Source organism: Gasterosteus aculeatus, chromosome 18, assembly GCF_964276395.1.
Source record: "Gasterosteus aculeatus chromosome 18, fGasAcu3.hap1.1, whole genome shotgun sequence".
NCBI classification, from domain to species: Eukaryota; Metazoa; Chordata; class Actinopteri; order Perciformes; family Gasterosteidae; genus Gasterosteus; species Gasterosteus aculeatus.
The window spans coordinates 12,823,078-12,842,429 of NC_135706.1; the positions used below are offsets into that span (position 1 = coordinate 12,823,078).

The 19,352-nt window shown below is 47.1% G+C and overlaps 1 protein-coding gene across 3 annotated transcripts in view; it reads right to left on the bottom strand.

Annotated features, from left to right (window-relative positions):
* Nucleotides 1-19,352, bottom strand: part of stxbp5a (syntaxin binding protein 5a (tomosyn)) — a 62,948-nt gene that overhangs the window by 28,393 nt on the left and 15,203 nt on the right. For all 3 annotated transcript variants that reach the window (XM_078093356.1, XM_078093355.1, XM_040160185.2), the window contains exons 3-5: nt 8,170-8,251; nt 7,403-7,503; nt 1,091-1,225 (exon numbers count right to left, since the gene is read on the bottom strand). In XM_078093356.1, the coding sequence (XP_077949482.1) occupies nt 1,091-1,225; nt 7,403-7,503; nt 8,170-8,251 (318 nt within the window). The remainder of the gene's footprint in view (nt 1-1,090; nt 1,226-7,402; nt 7,504-8,169; nt 8,252-19,352) is intronic.

A 19,352-nucleotide genomic window follows, 5' to 3' on the forward strand; every position in this document is an offset into this window, starting at 1 on the left:
AGGAAAGAAATGTTATTGCAATGTCCTTTAGTCAAGAACTACTCCTGTATCCACATCTCTATCTTATTATAAGCATCTACCCTTTTTCTCATTTTTATCCCTCCTTGCCTTCCTCCTCTGCCCTTTTTTTTCTTTAATTGAAAACCTTTCCAGCTCTTTAACCTCACTTATCTGCACAACTCCTCTGCTCTGCCCTCTGCTACCTGCATTTATACCTCTGTCACCACTTCAGCCGTCTCCTCCATCACATTCCTCCTACGCATGTCCTTTACCTCAGGCAAAAGCCGCGTCTCATCCACTCCAGTCTCCCCTCAGTCATGCACTCCACCTCCCCCCCCCCTCCACCCCCTCCCTCTCCGCCGCCCTCCCCCGCCGCTCACTCTCGCCTTTTCCTCCCTGCAGCCCTGTCGACAAGACGAGACGTCTGTGTGTACCATACACTGATCTCGGCAGACACCTGTTCCGCCCCCTCCCTCCTTCCTCCATCTTTTCCCTCTCTGCACACACACACACACACACACACACACACACACACACACATGCAAACACACATGCACAGAAGGGGTTTGAGGGGGGGAGCGTGAAGCAAAACGCTCCAGTGAATAATTTAAGTCTCTACAGCAGGGAACCAAAATGGAGCCTGTCAAAGTGACAGATCCATCGAAGCAGCGAGAAGACAGGTCGCTCACTACCGGGAGCCCGACACTGGAGTCGGAAGTGATAGACTGACTAATGATTCTTTCTTATCTCATTATATTTAAGCCAAAGTAACCTTATGAAAGGTAAAATGCTGACTGCTGTGCATCGCCTGCCTCAAATAAGTGCTGCAAGGTGAGTCAATAGAACCTTGGATCAATGTTGCAGTGCAGCTTATATGAGTTTGATTCCTGCAGAGTTCAAATATTGATCCGCGTATCGGTGATTCACTGTGGATGAGAACCCCCCCCCCCCCTCACCCCTTCCCTCTCCCTCCTGCATGCCACACAAAGGCGAAGTTGTGCGGTGAGAAGAGGAGGAAGCAGAGAGCCAATGTGAGGAACGTTGAGGGCATTAAGCGTGGGAGGCACGACACGTGGGCAGTCTCACTCACAGTTCAATGGCTTTGTTCCACATGATGACGTAGCCTGAGAGCATGAAGGACTCCACGTTGACGACGTGGATGTTCCCCCGTTCTGTGCCGATGTACAACCATTTGCTCTGGAAGGGCAGGTGGCAGAAAGTTATTCTGTGGAGAGAAGGAGACGAGGATTAAAAGGGTGTAGCGGAGAACGACAGAGGAGGGGGACGAGAGGGCGGCGGCGGCGGCCCGGGACAGGCGTAGGACGGGGTAGAAGAACGCACACAGCCATATTGTGCAAAAGGATGGATCATTTACCGCCGCATCTGCGTGAAGCGGCCGGGAGGAGGGCGGCAAACCAAAGAGAATGTTTAGTTATTCAATCAGCCACCTTCTATTGAGACCTACAGGCCCCACGGGGGGGCAAAGACACACCCACTGCTTAATTCTCATGGGTTTGTCATCTCCTCTTTTCATCCATCCATCTGACTTAAGTTTAATGAGAGGTTAGGAACCCTTTCACCAACTATCCATTCATCTTCTCATCCCTCTTCCATCGTTTCGCTCTTTCATCCATCCTTCAATTCAACCCCCCCCCCCCGAATCCGCCCGAGGAATACTAATGCACGACCCCGGTAATCCGCCTTTGCTAATATTTTCAAGGTTGCCACGCTCCTTTCAGTCATTCTTTTTATTCCGCGCGGTGCTTTGAGCAACACCTGTGAACCTGCATCCACACACAACGGCCCCCCCGGCTCAGCAGCTGGGACACGCCACCCAAGTGGGGGCGGGGGGGTGAAGTTGTATCAATCTCTTTTGACAGCACTTTCTTCTTTATCCATTACTTTCAAGAGAAAGGAGACGCTGGGGTATTTCTTCTTCGTTCGTGACAGATGGCCTCGTATTAAGCGATCGAATAACAGCACACAACCAGCTTAATGTCCGAATCTAATATCGGCTGTCAAGAAAAAGCTTTCCCCAAGCTGAAATGACTCTTTCCAAACTACATAACATTACAACCATGTCTCGGAACAGGAACAGGAACAATGTATGGTCAAATAAATATTCATTCAACATCATAAGTGTCCACATATTGAGGACACATTTGAATCGAATGAATATGGAAAACAGATATTTTATTAGTTCTCGATGCAATATCTACTCCTAACAACTACGGTAAATAAGGAAAGATTCAAGTGAATTAACTACACTTTAATAGCCTTAAAATGTGGGATGTAGGACTCAAACTCTGGTACCTGAGTCACGTGATTTTTCCAATATACGTTTCCTCCTGATCATATTTGGTGACGGACGCTTGCACTACACGGTGTGGATTTATGTTGTTAATGAAACAGAAACCTCGCGTTACACTGTACAATAACACATACACTCAATAGCACAGCAACACATGGATTTGTGCAAACGTGTCCTTGCACTGACTTTGAGGGCAGGCGTGATATAATGCGCAGAAAGCCTCCTTCTCCCTCCCTCTCTCTCCCTCCCTCCCTCCCTCCCTCTCTCTGCTATGCTCTCTCTGAGTCTTTCCCATTGTTGCTTCAGGGCTTTGTGGAGAGTAGCAGTTCCTACTAAAATACACACAAAAACATGTGTGCACACACACACACAGCCTCCCCTTCTGCCCCAATGCTCTGCTCCTAAACATGAATATATTCATTTTTAGGGAGGAATTGGGATACTTCACATAAATCTCATTCAAAATGTGCCCAGAGACTCACGAAACATTGAGAATCGCTCAAACACACTAACCTAGATTTACATACGGCATTTACAAACAGTAGCATAGTCCGGCTTAATCAGATATCAAAGTAATATCGTAAGAAATGCACATCATTTAAGAGCAACATCTGTACGGTGCAATCCATTCTGCGACAAATAATTCATTTATACCCTACGGAACATATTTGAGGAAACATAATTCGTACTTATTCAAATGAGTTGCTCACTGAATATGATGTTTAGGGTTGCAGGAGATGAAATATAACTGCACCACCAACGGTTAATCTCATGAGCTACAAATCACACAGCTCCCCTAGAATGAATGTCCGTCTCCGCCTGCACAAACAGACGTGCCTCATCTACGCATGTGAGGGCTGGAGCGAGCGCATGTGTGTTCCAGGGCTACAAACACGGTGCTTTTCAGACTCTGGTATGAACTCATCTAATTACATATGAATAGAATGACCAGCAGACGACTCCTACGGCTGCAAAAACAAGTCCAATTTCATGGAAGTAAAGTGACTATGATGAACACGACTTCACGGTCCCCTTCAGCACAGCTTGATGTTCATTTTTTAAGTTATGATCCATTTAGAGTAAAACGGACATAAAGCGGCGCGTGTTTTACTGTGACAGGTTGCTACTGCTACCAGAGCCGTATATATATACTGCATCATTGTGTTCAATCATAGCGGGAAACAAAAATACAACACATGGCGACTTAATCCAAGATTGCAACGGCAAAATCGCCAAACAACAAAAACGTCAGTGTGTGTGTGTGTGTGTGTGCACATACGAGCCAGGTGATTACGCCTTCTGAGTGGCAGGAAGCATAATTCTACAAATTTCAGCGTGTGTATTTCCATTTCTTTGCGTGCCACCAATTGCTGTTGCGCACGTGCGTGTCATTGTGTTGTCCACGACACACAAAGGCAGCTGCCATCCGAGCGGCACGTTGCCTCAGAGATGACAGACGCCTGTCACATTCAGGTCCGAGGTTAACTGCACTGTGGGCGGGAGACGCACGACAGCACAGTTTACTGCAAACGAGAGGTAGAAAGTCATCATTAGTACTATTTGAAAACCACATAGTGTGTCGTGTGATGCTCCTATCGAATCGGTCCGTCCACTCAAATATATTTGACGACCTTGATTTAGTTACGTGCTTTTTTTGGAACCATTTTTTGGTAAACTGCTCCTACTGACACTATAGTACACACAAACTAGACAATAATGTGCACACTCACAATAATAAGTATGCCATTACTGCAGCAAAGAGCTTTAATAGCATGCAAAATGTAATGTATTCTAAAATATGTATTAAAAAAGCATGCACAGTAATGGCAGGGGAAGAGGCTAAAAGAGAAAGAATGAGGGCCTTGTTTCAAAATAAAATAATCATATACTGTACTGTAATTAAATCTGCTAATGTTCTGTTATTTCATCTGGACAATATTCTTCACCCCTTTGGGCTTGGAATTGGCGATTCAATTCAATTAAAAATCATCTATTGTGATAACACGAGACATAGACACCCACACACTAACACACACACACTTCCTCTTTCTGCTTTAAAGAGCACCTGCAAAACTCTATCTGGGCCAGAGCCGCATAATTGAAGCAATGTTGAATTCACTTTGACAGTTTTTTAATATGGAAGTTACGGAAAAAAAGATTCTTCCCAGAAGCGAACTGACTCAGTCAAATAATGTCCAAGAAACTAATCTGCTGAATTATTAAAACATTCATTGAATTGATGCATTAGCTTTGTCGATGCACTAAGTCAATATTTTAAGGTTCCTAAGATTCAGGCTGTAGAAAACTCCAATAGGAAGTGACTCAGCTTTCCGAAGCCAAGATTCAAATAGGTGGACTCAAATAGATCATGAATGCGACTAGTTAAAGACCTAATAGCCACTAACACTAGAGGATGGACAACGTTGGCAATGATGCTGTTCATGTACCGATGCACGGGGACCCCCGGGTGCCCGCCCCCTCATCAAGTCACCCTGCATGGACGACGGCTTCCACATCTGCAGTGCATTGGCGTGAGGCCGGCGGGTGACGGGAGCGTCCTACGCCAGGATGACTCGGCAGGATTTCTCCTGCGCTCCCTCCATCCCGGCACTCCTTCCCACAGACTGAATCACTCTCTGCTCTCTGCTGGCTGAGGCCCAGTCTGCCCCAGCTACTCCCCCTCTCCTCCCTTCTCTGCTCTCTCCTTGTGCTCGTAATCCCATGTGAATGGATGCCGACGCTGGAGGGCTTTCTGCAAAACCGCTTTCAACCATCCACTCGAATACTGATCAGGGGAAGAAGGAAGGTAGGAACGAGGATGGAAGGTGATGGAGAAGGACGGGTTTCCGAGTATTAGAAGAGGAAACCCTCAAACGTCAAAAATAATTTGGGTTATATAGCAAATAAATGTTAAAAAGAAGCAGGCCAGTGCAATGACAGGGCTTATGAGCAATGGTGAGTCGATTGGGAATACAGAATATATGAATTTTCTTGCTAGGATTATGAAAATCGATACAGCACATAACTCATTACAGAAATATCCCGTGTCAACACATTGAAATCCTTTGTGCATGTCATAGCCTTGGCTCGCCATCTCATCTTCGCAAAATGATCCCAAATAATTTTGTAACCAGAATAATGTGGAGAAGTTGTTAAAGAGGAAATGACGGCCGTGTCCAAGTCAAACAAAGGAGCCAAAACGAAAGAAGCAAAGGTGAAACGTGGGAGAGAAGGTCGAGTGTCCGAGTCCGTCCTGCGTCTCCGTCCTATAAACCACTTCCGAGGCCAATCTTCCCTCCTGATGACGCTTCAAACTGTGCTCTTCTAAAAAAAAAACATTGTTGTGATCATGTTGTAAACTGATGCTGTTTCTTTTGACAACTGCACTACAAAGCAACCAAAATGTGCACAACTTTTCTTTTTTTTTCTTAAATACACAAAGCAGACGGAGCCATTAGAGTCCGAGGAGATCTTAAAAGCTTCTGCGAGTGCGGAACACTTGGCTGGACTGTTTGATAGAAAATTTGATATACGATGGAGTCAAAACCCTGATGGTGCTATTAACTTTGGAAAGCCGCTCCTCGGGGGAAGCGATAATAATGATAATAACGAAGGACTGCGGGGGTTGTGTGTCAGTTCACAGAGACGGAAAACGCGTGTATACACACAATATACGGGTGCGACGCACTTACCGTTCACTTAACATGTGCGGCTTTAAAACCACGACACTAGGAGCCAATCAGGAGACGAATCATGGATCTTCTATTCACGCCGGCTGTGTTTTTCTTGTGCGTTTTCCTCCATAGATCTTTATCCATACCTGGTTAGCCCCGAGCGGCCAAGCCAGCCACCGCGCGGTGCCAAACTACACAGGAATACCCGTGGCAGCCCGCCAGGATGTCGCGGGGCTAAAAGGCGCGCAGCAATCCTAATTGTGTTTGTGAGCCCACAAGGCGGCCGTGTTTTGGAGCCGGTCTTCATGTCAGGATTAGCTATGTTTCTATTTTCATTTTGCAAACAGTTCCAGGCAGCATCCATGTTCTGGATCAGTGTCAATATGGTGTGTGTGTGTGTGTGTGTGTAATAGGTGTCAACTGATGTGCGTCAGATGATGCAATTACTCGCAACGCAGCTTGCATGTGTTGAGCTTAAGTAGACAAATTTGGTTTCCAGTTCACCTGAGCATCACGTCTGTGGCGTCTAAGAGAAAACCACGAAAGGAGAGACGCAAACCCGCTGTTACTGTTGAGTTGAGGCGTTTCCAAAACAGTCAGAGAGAGACCGGTGGTCCGTCACGTCCTCAGGGGGACTTGTCTTCAGGTGCCGAGCAGCCGACTGAAGTCTAATCTCAGTCGTGAGGCTCCTCATCTTGTTATTTTAATGGGATGATGAGAGCGGGACGTCCGGTCGCCTCTCAAGCTCGCTTCCCGCTCGCGTGTCCTGTTCCTCTTCTTCAGCTGCCTGCTTCCTACAAGCCTTCTTCTCTCACTTCTGCCAACCGCTTCGGTTTGCCTCTCTGATTCCAAATGCCTCGCCTGACCTCGCGTCTCACTTCTCAAAATTCACTGCCCCTGAGACGCAGTGTCGCCGCCGCGCCCTGCCGATGTGTCTCGGAGGTCGCCGCCGTTGGACACACCATCCACCATCTTAAAGAGTGTGTGTGTGTGTCGCTGTGGCTATCAAGCGCCTGTTTTGTGTTCATGTTTCATGTCTTGTGACAAACTGCCGGTGTTTCTCTCAGGTGTTTTTGGGGGTTTACACGAGCGCCCCAGTGGCGGGAAAAGGCCTCAAAGGCAGACCGAGCGAGTGACCCGAATAACGAGCGCTCGGTTTAGAAAACCAACGCCGGAGAAAAAAAAAAAAAAGGAGAGAGAGACACCATGTCACCATCCTTTTGGCCCCCCCGGGTTTAGTTTAGCCAGCGCAAAGACACGTTCTCCCCCCCCAAAAAAAAACACAACGCCGTCTGTTTGCATACAGCAAGACAAGTCGGCGAGAACTAACAGCTCCACGCGGGCAACAAACTGTGAGATGGGTGGGGGATGAGGGGGGGGGGGGGGGGGGGGGCGGTGTGTGTTCTTTTTGTCTTACCTCTCCTTGCTGAACTTGAGGGAGTGGAGGACGGCCGGTCGCTTCTGCCTCAGGTTCCACAGGTGAACGCTGTCGTCGGCCAGAGCGCTCACCAGCGCGCCCTGTCGCGACAGAACGCTCCTTTCATTTGCATGTTCAAAACGGGTACAACGGCGGGAGTGCGTGCAGGTTTTTAACGACGGGTGGATGTTCATACGTGCGTGAGTCACGCTGCGTTCCCAGGAAACCGACTTTAAGTCAGGCATCTTTCTCCCAAGTAACAACAATGATTCACGCGAGTTATTTAAATGTATGCATGTGCGTGTAGGAGGCAGTGAAAAGCATCTCCGTCTCTCTCAGGGTGTGACACACACACACACACACACACACACACGACTAAGCATGAAATACTTTCATTTCTTAATATCATGAAGCAAATCAAACTTGAATATGAAAACTGTAGGTGTTCTGATTCTAAGAGAAAATGTATGAATCTCTGGTGAGAGTCAACTGACGATTTCAATGAAGTTGTCCATCACACCAAAAAGTGCATTGGATCAACCGACACATCCTGCACAATGAGCAGGAATATCAGATTAGTTTATTTGACTCTTAAGAGTCTGGAGAGACCATTTGGTGCCCTTCTTTTTTCCACCGATTTACTGCTTAAAGGGACAGAGATGCTTTTCTCTTTCTGAACATTGCAAAGGGGTGAAATGCGCTGACGGCCCGGAGTGAAGTGTCTTCGGCTTTGTGCGACGGCGCCGGTGGGCACAGATGTGACCTACCTCATTGATGAGGAACTGTAGCTGGATGACGGCGGCTCCGCTCTCGTGCTGACAGTAACACTCCACGCCCGGACGGCCAAACCTGAAAGGTTCTCTGTCAAGGAATGTACGCCGTCGAATGAAACACTGAGGCGCTTCCCTTCGTTTCTCTGAAGGTCACTTCCTCCTCAATACACCTGATTCAAAGATCTGTTCACTGCTTACCTGCTGGGACGGGAAATTCACAGTGAATTTGTTTGGTATGAGGTCAACAGATTCAGAAATGTTGTATTTTATGAGAATAAATTCTTATATTCAAGGTCATTAAAAGCCGCCTTATTCAGGTGGATGAGTTGTACGTTGAAGAGAAGAGAAAACAGATAACAAAACAGGAGAACGTTGGCGGCGCCGCAGCGAGGGAAGATAACTGCACCAGAATTGGGAAGAATTCAGATATTCAAATACATATAAATGAATCAGCCGAGAAGCGGTGGATTATTATGTGAGCAGATGAGAAAATAATAACAGGGAGAGAGAAAGAGAGAGAAGAGGGAATACAGTTATACAGAGATCTGCAACTCGGATAAAAGGAAGCCGAGGAGGGTGAAAACATGCACAGACGGGTGGGAGGAAGTAGAAGAAGAGAGATGAGGGAAAGTAGAAAAGACCGACAGAGAATAACTGGCGTCTCCTCCGAACGGCTGAATTCACTGATTATACCCATTCATTCTTCCCACAACTCTCAGAACTGAGGTTGGGGGAGACAATTCTTCATAAAGGGGGCACACATGGGCGTAGCGCCCCAGGGACGATGCTATTGCTCATCATTAGTGTGTGTGTGTGTGTGTGTGTGTGTGTAAAGCTGGAAGGTATCAATCAGTCAATCCCGATTAGATGTAAATGTTACAAGAGTGTCTTTAACGTATTTGCGTACACAGGAAACATCAAGGACGACAAAGAAAGACGGAGGGAAAGAGAGATTTCTTTGTTTTACTATCAATCGTTAAAAAACGGCATCACATGATGGTGAACAGCAGCAACAACAGCAACACGACACAAGCAGGGCCCTCAAAATGCAAACGACAACGATCACGTCCTGGTTTCGCACGGTGCAAACTGCGCCTTGGGCTCCCAGAAGGCTCCGGTGTAATTTATTAGGCTGTAATGCATGTGATCACTCCTGAGGTGTGTTGTGACCGTGAATAAAGCCACCTCATCGACACAGTCAGCGCCACACACACATTTTTTTTTTTTCTCCTTTGGACTGAATACACAGCTGGGTTTTGTGAGCAAACAAGTGGAGTACAAACATATTTTCATCTACACATTTTGCATCATTTGGTCTGATATATTAATCCCCATTCATATGCTATTTCATTTATAGCTATATTTGAACACAAGGCATCGGCGAGGCTGCGTGGAAAACTGCCCCTTTGTCCCTCAGGTGGATCAAGCTTCGTCCGTCCTTCTGGACGGGCAATTAAAAAAAGTTCAGCCAGTGAGTCGCTGTCCAGGAAGAAAATACCAACTTCTTTGGATTACAGCCGGTAAGACCCCCCCCCTCCCCCTCCCCCCCGGGAGGCATTGAGCAGAGCAAATCGATTTCCCCTACATGACGTCTGACATAAAAGTTGTTATGTTCAAAAACCCTCACAAACTTTGATTCTGTCTCATTCCACTTTAAACCCCCGAAAACGCTTCTGAGGAGGAACCTTTGACTGAACAAAGACCTCATGGGATCCAGCGGAGGATTTACTTTATTCGTACGAATCAAAACATGAAGTTTGGATTTAGCAAACATGCAGTGCACTACATGTCCACTGGCCCTTCAGACTTGTCCACACGCTTTTATAAGAATCCACACATTTCCGCATGGACAGAAAACCGTGCAATTTGAAAACAGCTCCACCAACTGTCAGTCAAGTGATTCCTGGGAAGAAGACGGCAGATGGTGCCTGGAGGCCTCGGGCAAGACGAAATGTGTTGAGTGACACAAGGTCACTCCTGCACTGAACGCTCACCAAGTTTACCGAAAGAAGCTAGAAAAGCGAAAAGTTCTTCTTGTCTAAAATGATCATCAGCGTGCACAGAATCACTTTCGCACCCAGTAGAGGAGGACAGGGGACCTCGATCCTCTCTCCACTTAACCCGCAGCATGTGGACGCCGCGCCCAAGGATATCGCCGCCGGCCGCGCTGTCGCAGGCTGACGGCCGCGTCGGGCGAAATGTGCAAGTAACGGAGGGCAAGTTAACTTGGCCAGCTCGTTTAATGAGCTCAGTGATGTACGGGCGTAGCTAAAAGCTATAATTATGTTGCTTCAAATCGTTTCCCAGCTCAGAGGGGGGAAAAGTGATGAGAGCGAAAGCGACGCTTGTGTCATTGCCGTTTGCCAAAGCATAAGAGGTAATATACCACCTTGAAGTGTCAATTGAATTACTGTTTGTATGTGCAAGTGATTGCTGGAGCTGGATATTCATCTTAATGAACTGTAGATAAAGCTCTGTGCAATAAGTTAATAAATGCGCCGTAAATTGAAGAAAGACTGAAATAAACATGAATGCAGGGATTAGTTACTTTTAGGTCACCGTGTGGTTTTATTTCAATAGGAACTAAATGCTCAACAGAACGGCATTTGCTTGAGTGTTTACAGTCACACGTCTTGTGCACATTTGCAGTGTGAGCATAACGTAACCTGGGTACTCAGAGAGAGAAAAAGGTGTTGATACTGCAAATTGTTTTTTTAAAGCTCGGCTGAGGAAGAGAAGTTTGTTTATTGATGAAAAGAAAATGTGAGAATCGCAATTGAAACAGACGGACGGATGAATACTTTTTCATTTGTACCCATACGTAGACTTGATTTGCAAGAAAAAATTGGTTAAGATTAGAAATAGTTTAATGATAAACTAAAAAACAATGTATTGATTGTTTGATTATATTTACCACCTGATGGCTTGAAAAATAAGGAACCATGTATAATATAGCGTGACCATGAAAGAACCTCTGTCTGTTTCATGTGTTTGAATGTCTCTCAATGTGTGACGGTAATTCAATCTTTACCGAGTGAATTAAAGCGTTTACATTTTATTTTGCAAACCCACAACATTGCGTCGCTATTTACCACCGTTTTTTCAAAATGCCTTTTCCCGTTTAAAAATCATGTTTCTTCTGGCAGTTTGTTTTTCCCTCAATTTCACACCAGCGTGGGAAATGTCATCATTTAGATTTCTGTGGGTTGCTTTCACATCACTGGCTTTTGACACACTATAATAACATTTACCAAATCTTTCAGAGGATTAAAGAAGGAAGAATAATGAAAATGATCATACATTTTAAGGATTCTTGATGCAAATGGAGGGTGCATTATTCCGTATGGATTTAATTAAATGCAAAATATTCCCTCGGGGGAAACATGCTGATACATCTGGAAAGAAATCTAATGCACAAAGGAAGTAATTTCGTTATAGAGAAAACATTGTTTGTTTGAGATTAAAAAATGTCACATGTCATACGTTTTTTGTGTGCTTGTCATACTTTGATTCACAAGCACTGAACAAAAACATCCCCTCCAAGTCCTCTGAGCCCCGCGAATGCCAGCAAAATAAAATAAACCTTTCTGACCTTTCCCCAATCTTAATATGACACGCATCACTTTACAGGAAAGGTTCCTCGACATCTCAGTCACATTTCTTGCTGTATTTTAGCAAACACGACCCAAAGTCTGCCTCAAGGGCCTGGACTGCGTCCCCGCCGGGGACAGGCGCCGTAGGAGATGGCTCACAATTGCTGACAAGAACATTCCTCGTTCCGTTTTTTGACAAAGTGAGGCCTCGCTGCACCGACGGACCGACCAGGACGGAGCAAGAGGGGGGAGACGGAGAGAGCGAAAGCAGAAAGTGGGTCAGCTTCGTGTCTCTTCCGGGCCCCCGTGAAATTTTGCTATTCTGGAAGTCCGAGTTGACTGATGATTCCTTATTATTTCGCTCCTCTATGTGTTTATTTTGGTTCGAAGCCACGGGCGAATGAGGGTGAGTCGTCGGCGTCTGGCAGAGCAAAGTTGTGACCATCGGGCCCGAGTGAAGTGAAAAAAAAGAAACGGACTGCAGGTTTTCAGACGCCACGTTATCCTGCAGGAGAGTGGATCCTGATAAGTGTAATTGAATAGGGATGAGCCCGTATTTCATGTGGGAGAAGAGTTGGCTGGCTGCTCGTCTACCTCAAACATTTCATGCCTCTGTGTCTGCGAGAGGAATAAATAGAAAAAATGACGTACGGGATGCAGCTTTCTATGAGAGTTAGAAAGCTCCAGAAGGATGGGACGAGGAGGGGGAGGGATGAAGATGAGAGGCGCGTTTTAACGCGAGCCCAGAAAGATGACAAACGACGGGCAGGACAAAGTTGTGGATGCGGGGAAGAGGAGGAGACGGTAAAAACAGAGGAGACATCGCAGAGGAGGAGTCGCAGGGCGAGGAAAAGGAGCGAGAGGGAGGGTGACTAATGAAGGGTGAAGAGAAGAAGGACGGAGGGAGAGGCGACTGAGCGAAAGCGCCACAAAGAGCGAGCCTGGGAGCACTGGGCTGCAATGACGTCGAGCCTGAAGTGACGTCAAAGCCGGCCGCTCCATACATCACCCTGCCAGTGAGGCAGCTCCGCCCGGAGACAGCGATGAGGCGATAAAAGCTGCCCGGCAGAAGACAGAGGGGGACGGAAGGGAGGCGATACCCACGTGGACGTCAAAGGGGAGACGGAGAGAAAGAGAAAGAAATGTCGGGGGAGGTCGGAAGAAACACGCGGGAGAGAAGCGGGGGAACTGCCCGTCCACGCGTTGCTCAGCTTCCCTAAAAAACAAAATCATCCAAAATTCTGCAACAAGCCGCGAGCTCGAGATGCCTGATGGCTTCCGTGACACCCGTCCCCCCGCCCCCTTTCCTCTGGCTGCCCGCGGCTGCTTTAAGTGAAATTGAAAAAGCCGAGCCCGCGCCGTTGCCGCTGCTCTGCTGGTAGCAGCCGGCCCGGTTGATGCTCCACCCGGACGTTCCTTTTCAGGGTAGTAGCTTGTTGAAGCGCTTAATTATAGGCATAGTAATGTTACAAATGGCTTTTAATGAGTAAGTCAATATATTCATGTCTTGACACAGTCCAGCGACCTTGCTCTCTCAAAGCTTTGGCCACAAAGCGCGCTGCAGAAAATGTGGTGCATCGGATGGAGACTCCTTTCTGTAAGGACAGCGGAGGACAAGAATGTGCAGTGAATATGTCCACCGGGGACCCGTCCTCACAATGCTGATGTGGTTTTCTGGGTTTAGCTGGAATGGAAGACGTGCTCAGGACCAAACAGGGCGAGGCCTTTTCTGGGCTCAGCAGCACATGGGTCAATGAAATGGGAGTCAAAAATGTCCTTTAAACAGGTTTTCAGCTGTCGCTTAGCAACAGCGGGAACAATGAGTAGCATCCTAACAAGATGCCGGTTCAAAGCTCTAAAGGTCCCGTAAGTCTTGTTTGTGTTGATTTTTACTTTCCTGTCCCTCTAGAAGAGCATTCAGGTTGCACCCAAGTCCACCGAGGACAGAGAGGAGCGCGGCAAAGCCATGAGATTCACACTCCCTGGCACGGAATAAAGAAAAATAAGTTTATATGCCATGCAGCCGTAAAGGAATGCATGCAAATCGCCCATAAACGCAGTCGTGAGGCACACGGCTCCACACAGCAAGTAAAAGCTAGAGTTGAGCAAACCGGTGATTCATTTGTTTAACACAGTCCTCGTGTAAATAATCTCCCTTGACACGTTTGATTTATTATGCAGGCAAACAATTAAACTGCGATGGGGCTGCTGGGTATTTGTTGCTGTCTCAGCTTCCACACGCTTCACCTTGGGAAGCGCGACGACGCGCACATACATCTGTTAGAGTCCGTGTCCCGAAGATTCATCTGGACGACATTCTTGACAATGGCCAATTGCTGCGGTGCACAGTTCAATGTTAAATGCAATTTAATGTGAAATAGAGGACAGTTAGCGCTTGCGGCGTTTGGGAAAAAGGGGAAATTACGCTGATAACTTTTAACTTGAACACAGATGGGGGGGAGTTTGGAAACTCTCTGGCTGTACTGTAGAGATCGAAGGCAGGGAACAGGAGGGAAGGGTGGGTGGGAAGGAGCGAGGAGGAGAAGGGGGTTAAAAGCTGTGAAGAAGTTGAGTCAGCAGAAAAGCCTGTGGCCGAACCCTCCAGCAAAAACATGCATAGCAAAGGAGAGAAAAGGCGAAATGTAGGAGGGGAAATAGAACGGGACAAAAGAACGGGAGAGAAAGAGAGTGCGATGGAAAGCAAAAAGTAAAATACAAGCCTGGTCATCTCGGACAGAACAGATGTTTTTTTTCGACGCTCCTGCGACTGTCACACAGTTTAATATTCTCATTTACAGAGTGTGACAGACAGCGGCTCGACAGAAATCATACGTTGTGCTGTTGTGATAGCAACGCAAAGCCAGTTAAAGGATTACGCTCCAACAGGCGACGTGGCTAAACAACGTCTGCAAGAGCCGATCAGATACCGAGCAGCAGAAAACTACCTGTTTGGACTTAGCTGAGCAGAATTCACACCACGTTTGAAGTGTATCATTTTAAAGTGTTTTTGTAAGGACAAGGTGAATGTGTATTAACATAAGTTCTGGCCTGCGGATGACTGCAAGGACACCAACTCCATCTGCCGCTAACACGCTAGCGCTCTGAACCCCACTTGGCCAATTACAGCATGACCTGCGAGGTCTCTCAACTCCCTCTGCAGGCTTCCGTATCTGCCCCCATGCGATTACTAACGTAACATAGTTTCAGGCTTCGTCTGCACCGAGCAGCCAGGTTTTGTTTTTTTCCCCAATCGGATCTGCTGGTGGGAATTATTTATCCAATGTGCGTAAAGCGTAGCGACCGTCGTTGCACGGACAAGCGGCGTATGGGAGGAATAGACGGGAGAGAGCTGCACACATCGGCACTGCGCTGGCGAGCGCAACGAAAACCTCCTCTTTCACATTGCAAAGGAGGATCAATCGTTCTAATCGGCCTCCCCTGGAGAAACAAATAAGCCACCTGAACTATTCCCCCCTGCTCGCTGTCTTCCTCCTCTTTCCACAGTGCATCAGTCGGGAATGCGATTTTAAAAGTTGAAGAAAAGCTGAGTCAAGACTAAGAGTTTGTTTAATGATGTTTTATTTTAACTTGGACATGAAACGAAGCTGTTTATCTGCTGGAGGATTTGAGATGTTTATTCTTAAGCCTGCACTGAGAGATCAATTTAAGATTATCTATCTTTAGTTGCAACAATATGTACCTCATAAATAAAACAATTAGCGATGAGAATCTTTACTTTCAGAATAAAAGGCTTTATAGATTGGCTTTTCATTCGTGTTTATGCCTCTGTAGTGTTATGCAACAAGATAAATCTATGGCATGAATGAAACATGAAGCACCCAATCTCACCTTGTTATCATTGATTGCACATATTGAACACAGTTTTCCAATCTATAAACAGATCTGAAAGTACAATTTACATAGTGTGTACGTGAAAACAGCGAGGCCACAGATCCCGTATCCAGATTCCAGTATATAAAATATAAACTCCACACAGTTAAGATCATTGTCATCTTGAGGACTGAGACAAGGCCGCCATAAGGCTTAAACAAGTTTAACAGTATCAAAGACAAGACCCGAGAAAACGTTTAAAATAAAAGGAGAATAATTTAAGGAGAAAAATGGTTTGGCTAGAGAGCAGAGGGAGAAAAAACAAAATGATGGGGGGGGAGGACAAGCAACTGTGGGTCTAAAAGACTGTGACTTGGTTTTCTCTGGACCATGAATAATGGATGTGGCGAACGTGAGCCAGCATATGCATTTAGATGGCTTTGTGCATTACCCGCTCAAAGTGGTAGGGAGGAAACTGTTTTATTCAAATGTAACTTAATGCCAAATTAACCTATAACGCATTCACAACGCTGCATAGTGGCTCCATCTGGCAGTGGGAATTAATACGAGCACCAAAAGGCATTTTAATGCGTCTGGACTGAGGAACTTTCTTATCAAGCACTTATATAATCGTAAAGAGAACAAGTGCTACACTCTAACACACTGTGTTGCACTGTACTGTATTATAGGGCACATTATCTGACCGTCATAGGAGCACTGAAATGAATGTAACGCCATTTGCATAGTTAAAACATTTCACGTAGACAGTCATTACACAGGATTCCTGGAGCTGTTCTCCCCACATTCCCAACACTATTTCAACTACTCTAATACGTGCGTGTGTGTTCTGTACCGACACAAACGCACACACTCACACATGCGCCCTTTGGCACGGATATCAAACACATCTTTTCAAAAGGTACAGTAGGTCCACGGGAGATTAGCCGGCCGTTGGCCTCTAATGCATTGCAGTGCGCCAACTAACGCAGAGCCAGGCCCAACTTTCAAGGACGGGTACCTGTAAGCTGCCAGCGCAGCAGAGTGCTTCCATCTCTGCTGGCTGAACGCTCACGTGTGTCTATGTAAGAGATGGAGGATTTTAACTGAACTGACTGACTGACTAAAGACGCCTGATGAAGTGATGGATGGAGTTGACTTTGCAGCACTCGCTGCTGGAAGGAACCCCGTCGCGTCTGCTTTTGGACTAATTAGAAACGAGGCTGGCACATTGTACGGCTGTCACTTTGCCACAACAGCACGCCGGAAAAAGGGGCGTCTTGTCGAAACGCGGCATTTCAATTATTTATTGTGCTGCTGTCCTTTGCTCTTCATCCCACACGCAGACACACACGGAGGCACCGCAGTGTTGCACTTTGTGAAGCATCTGCATTTTCTCTCTCTCTCTCTCTCGCTCTCCTGATATCTGACACTCACTCGTGAAACCTAGGAACAGCAGGATGACATTACCAGTGGGGAAGATGTCCTTCAACTGCAGGACAGAGGTTGAAGCCCCAGTGTCAGCGACCATCTGCCCTGCTGAAGTGACATCGAGCAAGAGGCTTAATCCCTGGGAAGAAAGTGCAAGAAAAAAACGCAAGTAATGCAGCAAATGATTTAAGCCTTAAACTCAACACTTCCATCATCCTGTTAGCTATGAGGGTCTTCTCTGTGACATCCATGATTTCCATTCTTAGAAATGATGACAAACTGATCATGCAATAGTGCACCAGTAGGCAAAAACATGTTAATTAACTGAAAACATACATGCATGTGCTACCATGAGACATGACCTGGGGGCGTTTCCACAAGATAACCAGTCACAAGACTTCCCTATGGTGTTAGAATCCCTAACAATCACTGTCTGAGGGGACAAATCTATACTAGATTTGCAAGCATATAGAGGTATTTTACCAGTAGAACATGTTGTGATGATGGAAATAATTGAAACTAACCATTCGTGGCTGCATACGCATACAAAGGACTATGACGAGGGAACAAACTTAAAATAGCTGTGGATTAATGCAGGTGAGGAATTACACTGGATTTAGTAATTTCGTCCTGCAGAAAAGAAGTCAAAGGAAGCCCCGAGAAAGGCAGGATTATGAAAGAGAGCACCGATTCTCGGACAAACACACCCTGCGCTTAATTAGACGGCGGCACTTTGATGACTCACTAGTCCATCTGTGCAATATGAAAATGTGTGTGTATAACACTCGCACAAACACCATGGTGCATGTTTCGGTGTGATTTTATTTCTGTAGCGTTAGGGATTATAATAGACAGGTTGAGAACGAAGAGAGAAGATGGGAAAGAGACAGACGCGCGGCACATAATCTCATCATACACAATATACAGGCCTTCAGAGGTCGACGCCTACAGTGAGTCCACAGTGCAACAAAGGCAGTTACATGAATCAAGAGGATGTCAATGTGTGTGTTCATGGACATGTGTCCATGCAGGGTGGAGGGCACACAGGACAGGTTGTGTTCTCTTTCATGACTGTGTGTCAGGCAAAGGCCCTGCAGCGTTCGGAGGGAACAAAAAAAGGGAGAGGGAGAGCAAGAAAAGGAAAGAGCGCCTTCCTCGCTCTGCCTGTAATCCCCTCTGCCGCCTGTCATTTTTATCTCCAAACGCATGTCCTTCCAATCTCTCTCTCTCTCTGCTTATTTCTCCTATTGCATCTCCCGTCCAGAATCACTGACGTTTTGACCAACAGCCACCTCAATGCTGTCCGGGCCGAGAGAGGCAGGCATCGGGTGCGCCGAACCAGGGGCATCAACCCTCCGGGTGCCGGGGGAAACACAACGGCAAAGTGCCCTTTTAGAAAGCCGGATGCCAGCCGGTGGCTCCCCGATGTGTCATTGTGTCACAAACAGCAGCAACGTAAAAACCTCGGGGCAGAGGGGGACCGGCACCCGTTTAGGAGTCGCAGCGGGAGTCCTGGTTGGCCATTACGGGGTTAATGAGCAGATCCGTCTCTGCCCTGCCAATGAGCCCCAGGAGGCCGCGTAGCACGTTCAGCGCTTCATGTTTCGTTCCCCGGGTAGATACATTGCATGTCGGCCCGCTCAGGACAAGGGGGCTGCCCAAGTCGCCAGAGCAAGCGACGCCCCGTAGCGACTTTGCAGATTTGCTTCCCCCCCCCTGACGGTTTATGTGAAACACGGTTGAGGTTTTGTCTGACTGGACAAGCACATGCATGTGCAAGGAAGTGCAGCACGTAGCCCCAGGACCTCGACGTGATCCATGGGCTCCTGAGCAGCCCGCTGCCCCCCGGCAGTCCTGTTCTGCTCCGAAAGGCAGGCATCTGTGGTGAAAACCTCTGGATGGAAATGGACAGAGCCCGTGGGGACACCCCTTGACGGATACGCCCTCTCCCTTCATGGGGACGGAGCGGAAACGCATTTGTTGCGATACCCCTGTTTTCAACGCCTGGGCCACTTGGCGTCCATGTGAAGGACCATCAGCCGTCTTTGCAGACGCGCAGTGACAGCAAGCCCAAAGGGAACAACAGCTGAGGCAGCAGTCAATCTTCCAGCGAGGCAAAGTATGAGGATGTAGGGCGACTGCCTTGGACGAGGGGGAAGGCTGTGGAGCATGTCGTCCACAGGGGACGGACAGGATGTACTCCAGGAGGGGCTCAGAGAGCTGTTCTGCATGTTCCTCCACAGAGAGAAGGCGAGCAGGGTTCAATGGTGCATGGAGGCGGACGGCACACAAACCAGTCAATTGTCCAGGTGCGGATGCATCTTG